General features: G+C 39.8%; 2 protein-coding genes across 3 annotated transcripts in view; both read right to left on the bottom strand.

Moving 5' to 3' along the window:
• Window positions 1-12,260, bottom strand: part of LOC104441170 (G-type lectin S-receptor-like serine/threonine-protein kinase At4g27290) — a 36,014-nt gene that overhangs the window by 21,148 nt on the left and 2,606 nt on the right. The window contains exons 4-7 of one of the 2 annotated variants that reach the window (XM_039311364.1): window positions 11,910-12,120; window positions 11,585-11,822; window positions 11,357-11,507; window positions 10,783-11,254 (exon numbers count right to left, since the gene is read on the bottom strand). The exons of the other annotated variant lie outside the window; for it this stretch is intronic. Of the exons in view, the coding sequence (XP_039167298.1) occupies window positions 10,946-11,254; window positions 11,357-11,507; window positions 11,585-11,822; window positions 11,910-12,120 (909 nt within the window). The 3' untranslated portion in view covers window positions 10,783-10,945. Of the gene's footprint in view, window positions 1-10,782; window positions 11,255-11,356; window positions 11,508-11,584; window positions 11,823-11,909; window positions 12,121-12,260 lie in introns of those variants that run through there. 2 annotated transcript variants of the gene reach the window in all.
• LOC104442711 (G-type lectin S-receptor-like serine/threonine-protein kinase RKS1) lies at window positions 5,453-8,797 on the bottom strand. The gene is made up of 7 exons (XM_039311371.1): window positions 8,410-8,797; window positions 8,091-8,210; window positions 7,478-7,683; window positions 6,751-6,961; window positions 6,428-6,665; window positions 6,080-6,230; window positions 5,453-5,977 (listed from the first exon to the last, which is right to left on the bottom strand). Exons 1-7 carry the CDS (start codon window positions 8,750-8,752, stop codon window positions 5,744-5,746), a joined length of 1,503 nt encoding a protein of 500 aa, XP_039167305.1. The 5' UTR covers window positions 8,753-8,797; the 3' UTR covers window positions 5,453-5,743.

The following is a 12,260-nucleotide window of genomic DNA, read 5'->3' as shown; positions in this document are numbered from 1 at the left end:
ATTTGCCATAGGAATGGCATCCCGTCAGAAGTTATAACAAGCTTAGTGATCGAAAGCTTGGACCTCTCGAAGTTCTTGAGCACATCAATCCTAATGCGTATCGATTAAATCTTCCTTCTCATTTGAAGATTCATGACGTTTTCAACGTTCAACATTTAACACCTTATGTGGGAGATTCTTCTGATGATGATGGCGACAATTCGAGGACGAATTCTTTTTTTAAAGATGGGGAGGATGATGCAGCCCACATTGAAGACCAACTCTCTCGACCAAGAAGATCGGCCCGCATTCAAGCTCGACGAAACCGAGAAGCCGTATCGATATCTTGAGTCCATCCCGGAAGTTTCAAAGACACCTTGGGAGCCATGAAGACTCTTTTACTAGTTTCTAGTTTCTATTCTATTTACTATTTTCCTAGTTTCAATGCTCTGTTTGTATTTCTTTGATGATATAAGCCATCCAATTTCTAGTAGAAGACGAACGACTTTTGATGAATGAAAACTTTGCTTTGAAGCAAGTATCGTGAATCTTGTAGAGTTCATACCCTTGAAAACCTATAAGAGTTTTCACTCCATCCTTGAAGAGTCGGAGCTTTCGAAATCTACATCCTTGAAGAGTTGCAGTCATTGATCTAGAAGAATCGGTGCCCCCTCAACTTCCTTGGAGGCCTAGAAGAGCAACCAACGGAGTTTCTATCTTTTCCTATTTTGTTCATTATTTCCAACCCAAATTCGACCATCCTACAATGCTTATTTTAGAAAACCCAAAACAGAGAAATTGTAGGACTAGAAGTTTTCGTTCATTTGGCTTTGAAATCAGGTCGATCTAATCTGTATTAATAAAGATACGACTGTTCTCTTGAGCTCGTGCAGTGCTGAAATTTCTGTTCATCCTGTTTTTCCGTGTGCGAGTCACTCTCTCGATCCTACATTTTGAGAAAGCCTACCCTTGGCTTGCATCAACTTACCTCGTAAACACAGCCAAAACTATCTTGCCCAAGCTTGTTTTCGTGGCTGAAGTTCTTGGTTGCCAAAGAAATCACGTTGAAAGCGAACAATGGTAACTCTAGCTCCTTCGACTTGTTTTCCCCCGAATAGTCTCTCTTACTTGAGATGACTATTTCATTTAATAGAAAATCTTGGCTTCTCTCACGAGCTCCTGGTCATGCGAAGAAGCAGTCATCATCATCAAAATAGTAATTTCTACTACACTCCGATTCATCTAATACAAGTTATTGGTAAGTGAGACACTAGACACGAGAGGAGACAGAACTCTGAGACTACACAGAAGAGAATGAAGATGTGTGGAGAGTTCTTCAATAGAGAATTCAGATTGGTTTTATTGTTGTAATTCACCCAAGAGATTTAACCAAGTGAGATTTCACTAAAAATTGCAAGGGTCTAAATAGTGAATCAGTCACTAAGTGTAATTATAGGGGCTGGGAAACACTAAGAGGGTGTGTGTTTGAGTACTTGAGTGATTGTGTTATCCATTGTGTCACTTGTTTCTATAGTAAAAATGTGTTCTTCTCCCTATGCACGTAGATCACACCAACTAGTAAATCTAATGTTCAATTTCATTTCCTTCCTTTTGTCCATTTCATTATTATTTGATTCGCTTGTCCTTTTGTTTACAATGAATTATTTGTTTTGCCTGACAATGATTAAGATGCGTCATTCTTGGAGGGACACAAATTCACACGGATAAGGTACTCCTAGAGTCAGTACTTCTTGCTCCAAGAACTATTTATAGTTAACTGCCCTAAAAATGAAGCTTTCCAATGACCTTTTCAGTCAACTTCATTTTAATAGATATATAACCACAGTAGGCTGCTTGAATTTGCACTAGTTCTTTGGACCTTGCAGCATGCAACTGTCACACTTTTATTGCCAACGGCATCAACACCCAAATTTTGGACAACCCATTTAGTTATTTATGGCACAAAAATTAGAGATTAATTTTTAACCCTTATATAGCATATAATTTTATGTGCATTTATTTTTAATTTGCATTTACATTGGATCGGTTCGAATTGGTGGTTCTAAGTTTTAAATTGATAGATCGGGCTAAGTTCACGAAGCGAGCAAATTGGCCCAAGCCTTTTTTTTTTTTTAATGAGTGAAGATTATCTTATGAAAAATAGAGATTTTACATTTTTTCTGGGATATGTTTGGATAGGGCAAGTGTGAGCAAATATTGCGTTTGAAAAAGTAAATATTGCGTTTGGAAAAAATATCTTCGTAGATATCAATTTGAAAAAAATTAAAATCTTAATTCTTGACCTATAAATAAATTATTCGCGTATGATTTAAGGAGGGCCACACAGTAGAAATACACGGCCACAACTTGGGGTTTTTCTTCGGATCACTAGGCAAAGGGGGCTTTCTTCGTTCTTCTAAGAACACAACACAGAAACAAAAGAGAAAAAGCTTTAGAGGAAAAAGTCAAAAGGAAAAGCTGTGCAGCAGCAACTGCAGAAGGAGACGGATAGAAAGTGACGTGAGAGAGGGACGCGAGAGGTGAAATAAAAAGAAAAAGAAAAAAAAAATGAACAGCACAGAGCAGCACTGTTCTTCTTCTTCGGGCAGCCTCCTCGTCGTCGTCGACACCTCCGCCTCCGCGCCCCTGCAGCGACCCGCGACGCCAGCACTCGCACCGCCCCAGCGCCGGTCACCGCGCTAGCGCCAGCCACCTCGCCGATCACCGCCGCGCTGCCGGCCCGCGCCTGCCTCTCCGCCCGAGCGCCGACGCTCGCTCGTCCCCCCGCGTCTGCTGTCGCTGCACTACAGTAGTACCCCGACGCCGTTGCTCCTGCGCCGCCCGCAACCTCGAGATCCCGCGCCTCTGCCTGCGCCTCCGCCTCGTCTGCAGTCTGCAGATCTCGTGACCCAGCACTGACGCCCGCCGCTGCTGCTCGCGACCCCGTCCACCTCGCCGCCGCTACAACCTGAGGCCAGAAGCCACCGCTCGTGTCCGCTGTCCGCCGCTTGCAGTGCCTCTGCTCCGCCCGTGACCTGCAGCAGCTGAGCCCCCCGCTCGCCGTCTCCGAGCACCACCGCTGCTGCGACCCGACGCTAGAAGTCGCCGCACCACCGTAACATCTCCGGCTGATCCCAAGCATCCCCGCAGCACCACGAATTGCTGAGCCAAGCCCCGAGGATTACTACTCTCTGTTTTTGCAGGTTTACCGGTGCCTTTGTCTACGTCCAGCAACAAAACCGTGGCGTCTCACGTGTTCGGAAAAGAGGGATAAAGTTGCCGCAGTTGGAAAAAGAACACGATTTGGTCAAATAAGTGCACGCGGTGAATTTGTCTTCTGTTGAGTTTTGTCTCGTAGACAGCTTGTGGGTTTTATGATTTCACTTCATGCAAGAAGAAGATTAATTTTAGGCCAGGAGCTCGTGAAGAATTTAGACGTGTGGAGATATTCTTTAGTGGAAGAATAGAGAACAGACTTCGGGTCTCCGCACCGCGAGTACACCGCTGGCCAACCTTGGCTTGGGCCGGGAAGCCGGCTTCATCGTCGTTGGCCACAAATTAGATAGATTTTATTTTATTTTTTAGTTTTTATTTTTTTTTTCATATTTTACTTCTAATTATTCCTTGGTGCATCTTATTGAAAATCCCCGATTGATATTGAAATTCAAGAAGCCTTTTAAATTAGGGATTAACAATCGATTTTCGCGCTCGAAATCCAACTCACAATCACTTGGAAGATCACAAATCTAATCTCACGTTATTTAAAATTGATCAATCCGATCTCATGCGCGAAATATGATTTGTCGACTTTTGAATATCAATCTTATCTTGCTTTGATTTGCCGTCGTATGATTTGAGTTAATTTTGTTTTTGTAAAAAGGAAAAAATAAAAAAATATATATATTTGAGATAGATTAGGTTCATTTTAGAATATTCATCATCTTAGAGTTATCTTGCATATTTAGAATAGGAATTTTATTTTGAATTTCTAAAATAAAAAATAAGAAATGCATTCATTTAGGATGTTAGTTTTTTTGAATTGCACGTTTAATTATTTGGCAATTTTAGTTTCGAATTTCATAAAAGAAAAAGGAAAAACTAAAATTAGGGCGTCATTGCATATTATGATATATTGCATTTTTTTTTAAGAGAATAGAAATATCATGTGCATATCATATAGAATTAGATTCATAAAATGCATGTCATTTAGTGATTGTTGCTAGGTCCCAATTAGTTAAAATTGTCCATCATTAGAATTAGGTCGTTTGGTTGCATTGCATATAGATAAGATTTTATTAAACAAGAGAAAAAAATTTCAAAAAGAAATTGTGTGTTAATTAAAAATCATATCTAGAATTGTAGATATGAATTTTGATATAATATTGCAGATGCTTTTGATGCCATGAGATATGACCTACAATTTATTCACTGCTTTTTTTTTTTTTAATGTTAAATTGATGATTTGCGCACCTGCATGAACACCTGATATGTTAGGATAATGAATTAAAATAAATTCAAACTGCTTGCAAAACATTTTTTTTTCAAAATAAAAGATAAAGGTACCGAAATGGTATTAGAAAAATCTAGCGTAATCAAGTCTCGAGTTCTTGAACTCATTCGTAGGAGTAAAGTAAATCTCCCGTTACTTTATTTGAGTTTCTAATCGACCCACCAAAAATAGATTAGTGACGACTACTGATTAAAAATTAATTGCATGTTAAGAATTTGAACTTAAATTGCGAATTGGTATGGCCTAGTTTAGTTTAGACTCAGCAGTCCATTAGCCTAATTCTAGGTGATTCACCCAAAATTTAGGTTGCGAAACTGTATTATGGTATGCAGATAACTTTTACCAAAAGGAAGGTTGTGGTGACATGGAGTAGTGGGGCTTTTCATGATTGTGTGCCGGAAGAAATTGGAAAGGGAAAAAGAAGAACAGTATTCTACTAAATAAGAGGCTTAAATAAAGAGATTGTCTTCTAATTATGACCAATTCTTGTTAGGATAGCAGCACGCATTGACATAACAGATTCCCCTAAAATTAGAAGACCAATGATAAATTCTCTTTTATGATTAATCAGTTAGATGACAGAACGCTCGGGTTCAGACAGAATAAGGTCAACCTACTACAGTGTCATTTAGGAACACGATTAATTTACTTATATTTGTTATGGTGACATTAAGAGCTGTTCACCAAAGAAGTGAGCGAAAAGAGATAAAATGTATAATACTAGAGGACCATTTGCCTAGAATCGGTTTCAACGTCACCCTGGCTCTTAATTTATTCATTTTCATATTCAAGTTTGTGGGTGAACTAAAGGATTCCCGTTAAGCACGGTCAATGTGAATTTGTAACGCAAAATTAAGGTAAATAAAGAGAAGGTTGAGGATCTTTTTCTGTCTCAAGATGCAATTTGATGACTTCCTGCCAACATAAAATGAAAGCAGCAACAGTTATTCACATGTACATCTTTCTGGTTATGAGACAATGAATGAGCCCACTTAATAAATTAAGGAAATTTTTAACAGAAGTCTATTGTATCTCATCTATTTATAAACTTTTCTCATAAGCACAGGAACACTTGCCTCATATATGACACCATTAGCCTTTAGGTGTCATCTTTCTACTCATACAGGAAGTATCTCATTTCTCAACTTCAGTAGATTACACAGTTCCCTTATGAGGGCATGCGACTAGCGAGCTTCAACAACACTAATTGTAACTCCGTTAACAGAACATGTTCTGTTACATGTCAACTGAATATTATTGCCGGGCACTCTCGTCGATGAACGCTGGCTGTTTCGGGGATGGAAGTAACACATCAGCGTTCCCCAACATGAAAACCACTGTGGACATAGTTGGTCTATCCAATGCATATCTTTGCACGCACAAGAGACCGATTTGAATGCACCGCAATACCATTTCCTCAGAATATGCATTGTCCATTGATCTGTCAACAATGTCCGTGCATTTGCCTTCTTTCCACAGCTCCCATACCTGGGAAGAACACGTACCAAGCACCTTGGATTGTGAAAATGCGAATGTAGGGGTTGGTCAAATTGTGCATTGCATTGAATAATATGACACTTTCATACTTACATGGCCAATTAAATTGCAAAAGGGGCTCATATGATAGCACCCATTATTTCTTTGGCCTGTAATGATCTCCAACAACAGAACTCCATAACTGTAGACATCTGATTTTATTGAAAACCGGCCTTGCAGAGCATACTCTGGTGCCATGTACCCACTATGGAAGCCACAACAGAGAAGTAATCAACATCTCATTCACCATATGAACTTCCTTGTCAAATTTTAGGGAAGATAATTCAAGGTTGAAATCTTAGTATGAAAGAAAATAGTTGGAACCAAGCTCATCTTATTTGTTCTAATTTCTCACTATCTAATCGAGCAAAGCAGAATTTAATGCTCAAGAAAAACACTTACTATGTCCCGACCACACGCTTCGTTTTTCCTTCAATTTGGTCTCCTCCACATATCCTAGCCATCCCAAAATCTGAAATTTTGGGGTTCAATGCAACATCCAGTAAGACATTGCTAGCTTTCAAATCTCTATGGATTATCCTCAATGACGAATCCTGGTGTAAATACATGAGTCCTCGAGCTACCCCATACGCAATTTCAAACCTTTTTTCCCAATTCAGAAGTGATCTCCTTGTATCATCTGGAATTTGGGGATTTCCTCAAGTTATTATCCATAATACTCTGTGTAGTACTGAAATTATGGCCCACTGGAAGAGAGAACTTACCAAAAAGGAATGAATCCAAGCTGTTGTTGGGCAAATACTCATAAATTAACAGTTCCTCGTCTTCTTGAATGCAGCAACCTATGATTTTCACCAGATTCCGGTGTTGGAGTTTGGCAATCAATCGGACTTCATTCTTGAACTCTTCATTTCCTTGTCCCGAATATTTCGAGAGTCTTTTAACTGCTATTTCTGTTCCGTGATTCATCACACCCTGTGAAAATGAACACATCACAAGAATAAGTATTTAAACCTGAGAAACGAAGCTGGTCGCTTGAAAGCTGTCATGAGTAGATTTCAAGATTTATTAGGCTGTTAAACTTGCCAAGAGGATGTGTCATTTGCACTCACTATAAGTTTTTATGACTTACAAAAATGGAGAAGCAACATGTTACATGACCAAAGAAAATAAAGAGCAGCATGACTTGTGCTGTTTTCTACTTCTTCGCACTCGTCTTTTATTAGTCACTTCCATCCTGGGTCTGCGATGACTGGAAGATCAGAATCACTACAGAGACACCTCCATGGATTTAGTGAAGGTAACCAGATTGCAATACCTTTAGACAATTTCAAAATACAAAAAGGTCCTTCGCAATAAAACTAGCTCATTTCTGACAAATTTCTTCGAGGACATCAATCCCCATAAACATAAGATAAATGAAGTTGGTAGACTTCATAAAGTTAATACTCAATAACCATTTGGAATCAGTCAAATAGGGAGATTAATTACCTTATATACAGATCCAAAACCGCCTTGGCCAAGCTCATTGACTGAGGAAAAATTGTTTGTGGCTGCAGCTACAGTTTTAAAATCAAAGAGTGGTAGATCATTTTTTTGTCTACCTTCACTGTTGAGGTCTTTCAGACCTGGAAGATCATTGAAATATGCTGAGCTTGTGGTAACGCTAGCAAGAGGATTACGCCCTCTTCTATCTGCTGTCATAAAGAGGAATAAAATGTTTAAGAAATTAAAGCAATAGTGTAATGCTTCTTTTTTTTCACTGTTCTGGCAAATTTGGGAAATTTTCTTTACAGGGACGAGCACTACAAATTTTTAATCCAACAATGTCCATATCGCTGGTTCCTCAAGATCAATGCACATAGGCTCAATTTCAAGATGAATTGCAATACAGCATTCTCCATCTATCTGCGTCTGTGCAGCTTTATTGGTCGAGGTTTGCAGTACTGAAATGAACCACCCTTTAAGATAAAATCCTGGCTAGATTAACCCCAATTTAAATTTAATTGATTTCTTAACCCTGAAGATCGAAATCAATACCTACTTGTAAAATAGACAATTTTAAATATAGCAGAAAAAGCTTCTATTAAGGCTGATCACCCACCTCTTTTCCTCTTCAACATACGGCAGTACATAAGGGAGCCTAAGAGCAGCAACAGTAGTGCAGATACCGATAGTGCCACCATTGCCTTCTTCACAAATGTACTCTTTTTCCTATAGCGAGCTGTAGAAATAAGGCATGAGAAGTGTGCCAATGACATTGAACTAGCACATATTATCGAAATTAATGCAGCAAGTGCAGTTTATAACATGAACTATCAGAAGCAAGCAGTTTCGTTAAGATGAGAAGTAGAAATTGGGACAACAATTACAACCCGAGAACAGTAGCAAAAATATTTGAAGTAGATATCCGCAACGAGTACCTAAGTCAATTGCATCCACCCGCACATATAAATCTTGACCCAAATCTGAATATTCTCTTGTAACCATTAAATCTCCATACCATTTAAGGCATCCGAATTCCCCCATAGTTTCATTTGCACTCGAATAAGCTGTGCAATTGCAATCACTCAAGCATTCCTGCTCACACTTGTTCAAGCTTAGGTTCATGTCGACATGGGCTGTTGAAGTGTCAGGCAACTTCACTCGTTCCACCTTCACGAAACCTTCCCCACTTCTACACAGTGACGCCCGGAGACTTGGGCTCAAAGCCAGGCAGGCATGTGCAGTCGAACTGATCTGCATAGTTTGCACCACAGTTGCCATTAGGCCCACACTTGCCGTAGTAGTCACACTGCTCCTTTGGTTGGGAAGAAAACTCGGTCCACCGCTGCTCTTCATCGTGCCATATGAAGTGTTTAAGGAGCCCTGACTCGTATGCCACATATCTAGGGACAACTGATGCATTGGCGATGCCATACATCAGAGAAACCTCCATCGCGTTAATCGTAATTGTGATATTATAGACCAAATCATTAGCCATCTCGGGAACAGCACCCTGCTTTTTCTCAATTATTGCTCCGCCACGCCAATACGGAGCTCGACCCTTGTAAAGGAACAACTGTGGGTACCCTGTTGGTTCAAACCTGTATGAACAACTGCCCGGTGCTGGATCATCTTCGGATTTCCAAGACGTCACGAATCGGTCCAAACCTGCTCTCCGGTCCAACCCAAGCTTCATGGACGGAAGATAGGTATCCGTGGGATAATCAAAGCTCTGCCAAACAACCATTTTGCTTAAATCATGCTTCAAAACCAGATTACCTGAATCCAAAAGCTGAGCAGTGGTAGAATTATCTAAATTCATTGACGAAACATTGGTTGACCAAATGAGGAAGCTTCCATTGTTTGCATTGATCGCCAAGTTTCCATAGCGATCCAATGCAAGAACTCCTGAAGTATCATTCAGGGGATGCTCTCTGTTAGCAACCCAAACAACGGTTTGCTCCGGTTGTCCATAGTACCAAATCCCCAGGTAATGAGAGGTTGACTTTCCTGGGCTGAAGAAACCAAGAGCAAATTTTCTTCCTTGGGAGATTAAGACATCACCATCTTTCAAGGTATCATTTGGGGCAAGGGTGTCCGAAGAATCAGTCGAATGAAGCAGAAGAAACAAAACCAGGATGTGCAATGACACCGTTCGAGTGTTCATGCCGTACGTACATGGGGATGCAGCTTGCTTATGCTTCATAACCATCAAAACAGGAATATCTCAATGTATACCAGTGGAAAATGTGCCATGAAGCGGCGACTTCAACATCACCGGTCCAAGCTTGACTTTTCTTCATTCCACAGGAAGGTTCTCCTTTATTTATCATATAGATTACTTGCATTAGCGCACCTTTAGTTTTTTTTAATGCCTGCTGTTGATTCAAGATGCATCATTACACAGGAAGGTACTCCCAGTCCCGGGAACCCGAGGGAACGCCATTAATTGCGCTAGTCAACATCTTTTTTCCTTTCATTTTTGAAAATCTCCCGAAAGGTCCAGGTTGATTAGATGCTGTTGCTCGTTGCTATTGGCTGCCGAGTATATTTAATTAAGTTCATGAAGGATGGTCAAACAGGAAACGCGGTTCAATAAAATAGAGATGAAATCATTGTGAAGGAAGGTTCGATAAAATAGAGACTATATGTGATGATGATGATAATGATTGCAGAGCGAATTAAATAAATAACTATTCACTTTTTAAATTTTAACTCTTTGATTTTATAATTAGAAAGTCTGATTTTAAAATTCAGCTAATAAAAGGGAAATTTCAACACCCTCTTTTACGTGTGAGCCGGGTCGGGTGATCGAACACATGAAATAAATTGTGGCAAGACATGATTATGATATCTTATTGGAATGTTCAATTCAAAAGCTTAAGTCAATAAATGAAGGCAATCACATGTTTATAAAAACTAAGCATATGAACCCCACGGTCAAGCGACGTGAGATATTTCAATCTTATAATAAAAAAATTACAAACTATAGAATAATCACTCATGTTATTGATTTAGGTTATCACTTTAAGGGAGCACCGGATTCTAACATGTGACATTAGAAAACGGGATCAGCTGCACGTCTTGTTTTCTGTTTTGGCTAACAATTCGCTGACAGGCATTTATACTTATAGTAGATTACTTATAGTAGATTTGTTGTTGCCCTGAGGCAGTACAGTCACGCCTCAGCTATTTCCATACTTTGAAGTGAAGGATTTAATGCCATTTCAAGTTTCAAAACTCCTAGTTGCTGAACTTTTGAGTCCTTGTTGAAGGAATAAAGCAGGCATAGCTGTTAACTTACCCAGAAGTAGTAACACTCTGCATGAATATCTAAATCTTATGAATCATTTATAACAAAAAACAAAAATAATATGAAGAACCTGTACACATCTGCACCCTATATACTTTTCGTGTATAAAAGTATGTATAACCTGTTACTCTTCTCGTTGCTCGAGTATTCTTATCATGCTTTCATCTGCTCTGTAGAGCTGTGATAGTTACATCATTGGAAAAGTTAGGTATTTTAACACTAGAGGATGAGTCAGTGCTCATAGCGAAGCTCTCGGCACTTAATCCCGGTTCCTTAGGCTGAGAAACATCAGAAGTCTCGCTGCCTAACATAAGCACGGCCGATGACATTGTTGGCCGGTCTTCGGGTCGCTGCTGCACGCACAAGAGTCCTACCTGGATGCACCTCAGCACTTCCTTCAAAGGAAATTCTTCCTCCATCAGGACATCTACTAGTCCAAATGCATTCCCCTCGGTCCATAGTTTCCATGCCTGAAAATACGTTCATAACAAGTTAATACATATCATAGAACAACAGAAAGATTGAAGACCAAGCATCCAATCCGAGCCAAGCACAAGCAGGGGAATACTTACATGTCCAACGAGATTGAGGTTGTGGTCTGGGTGATAAAATCCCCAATTCTTGTGGCCGCTCACAATCTCCAGTAACAGTACTCCAAAACTAAACACGTCTGATTTTACTGAAAAATGGCCTTTCATCGCATACTCGGGAGACATATAACCGCTGTAAGACAGAAATAGAGCATCAGAATATCCACAAATTAAAAAATATTCCTTGAAGCTAACAGTAGAAAAACTTACTATGTCCCAACTATTCTGTTGGTCATTTCTCCAGCATTTTCTACGGTAAATGTTTTTGCAATTCCAAAATCTGAGATTTTAGGATCCATCTCGCTGTCTAGTAAGATGTTGCTTGGTTTGAGGTCTCGGTGGATGATTCTCAGCCTGGAGTCTTCATGGAGATAGAGAAGTCCACGGGCAATTCCCATGATGATGCTGAAGCGTGTCTTCCAGGTCACAAGTTTCCGTTTAATTGGATCTTCACAAAATATGAGATGAGTTATTGAGGGAAAAACTGTAGAATCTCAAGCAGGTTGAAAAAGTGCAAATGGGGTGAAGGTCGCACTGAAAAGGTGGTGGTCCAAGCTTTGGTTCGGCAAGTACTCGTAGATTAACATTCTTTCGTCTCCATGAATGCAGCATCCTAGGAGCTTCACAAGATTCCGGTGTTGAAGTTTGGCAATCAGTATAACCTCGTTCTTGAACTCTTTCAGGCCCTGCCCAGAGTTCAGTGAGAGCCTCTTCACAGCAACATCTTGCCCGGTGGGCAATATGCCCTGGCAGATAGCGCATTACGTGTTAGTAAGAGCAAAGTAGAAAAGAATTATAAAATCATCTTCTCATATTCAAAACCATCTTCATTGAGTTAATATGAGAAAAATGTGACTTTTTAACTTCCTAGTATACTTTGGCCAAA

This window comes from Eucalyptus grandis, chromosome 4 (assembly GCF_016545825.1).
Source record: "Eucalyptus grandis isolate ANBG69807.140 chromosome 4, ASM1654582v1, whole genome shotgun sequence".
NCBI classification, from domain to species: Eukaryota; Viridiplantae; Streptophyta; class Magnoliopsida; order Myrtales; family Myrtaceae; genus Eucalyptus; species Eucalyptus grandis.
Note: the sequence above shows the minus strand (reverse complement) of the source record. Positions and strands in the feature narration are given on the sequence as shown.

Coding starts and splice junctions, on each gene's coding strand:
- LOC104442711 (XM_039311371.1), bottom strand. CDS start 8,752: ATGGCAACTGTGGTGCAAACTATGCAGATCAGTTCGACTGCACATGCC. Junction 8,211..8,409: donor GGTGGATGCAATTGACTTAG/GTACTCGTTGCG, acceptor TTATTTCTACAG/CTCGCTATAGGAAAAAGAGT. Junction 6,666..6,750: donor CTTGGATTCATTCCTTTTTG/GTAAGTTCTCTC, acceptor CCCAAATTCCAG/ATGATACAAGGAGATCACTT.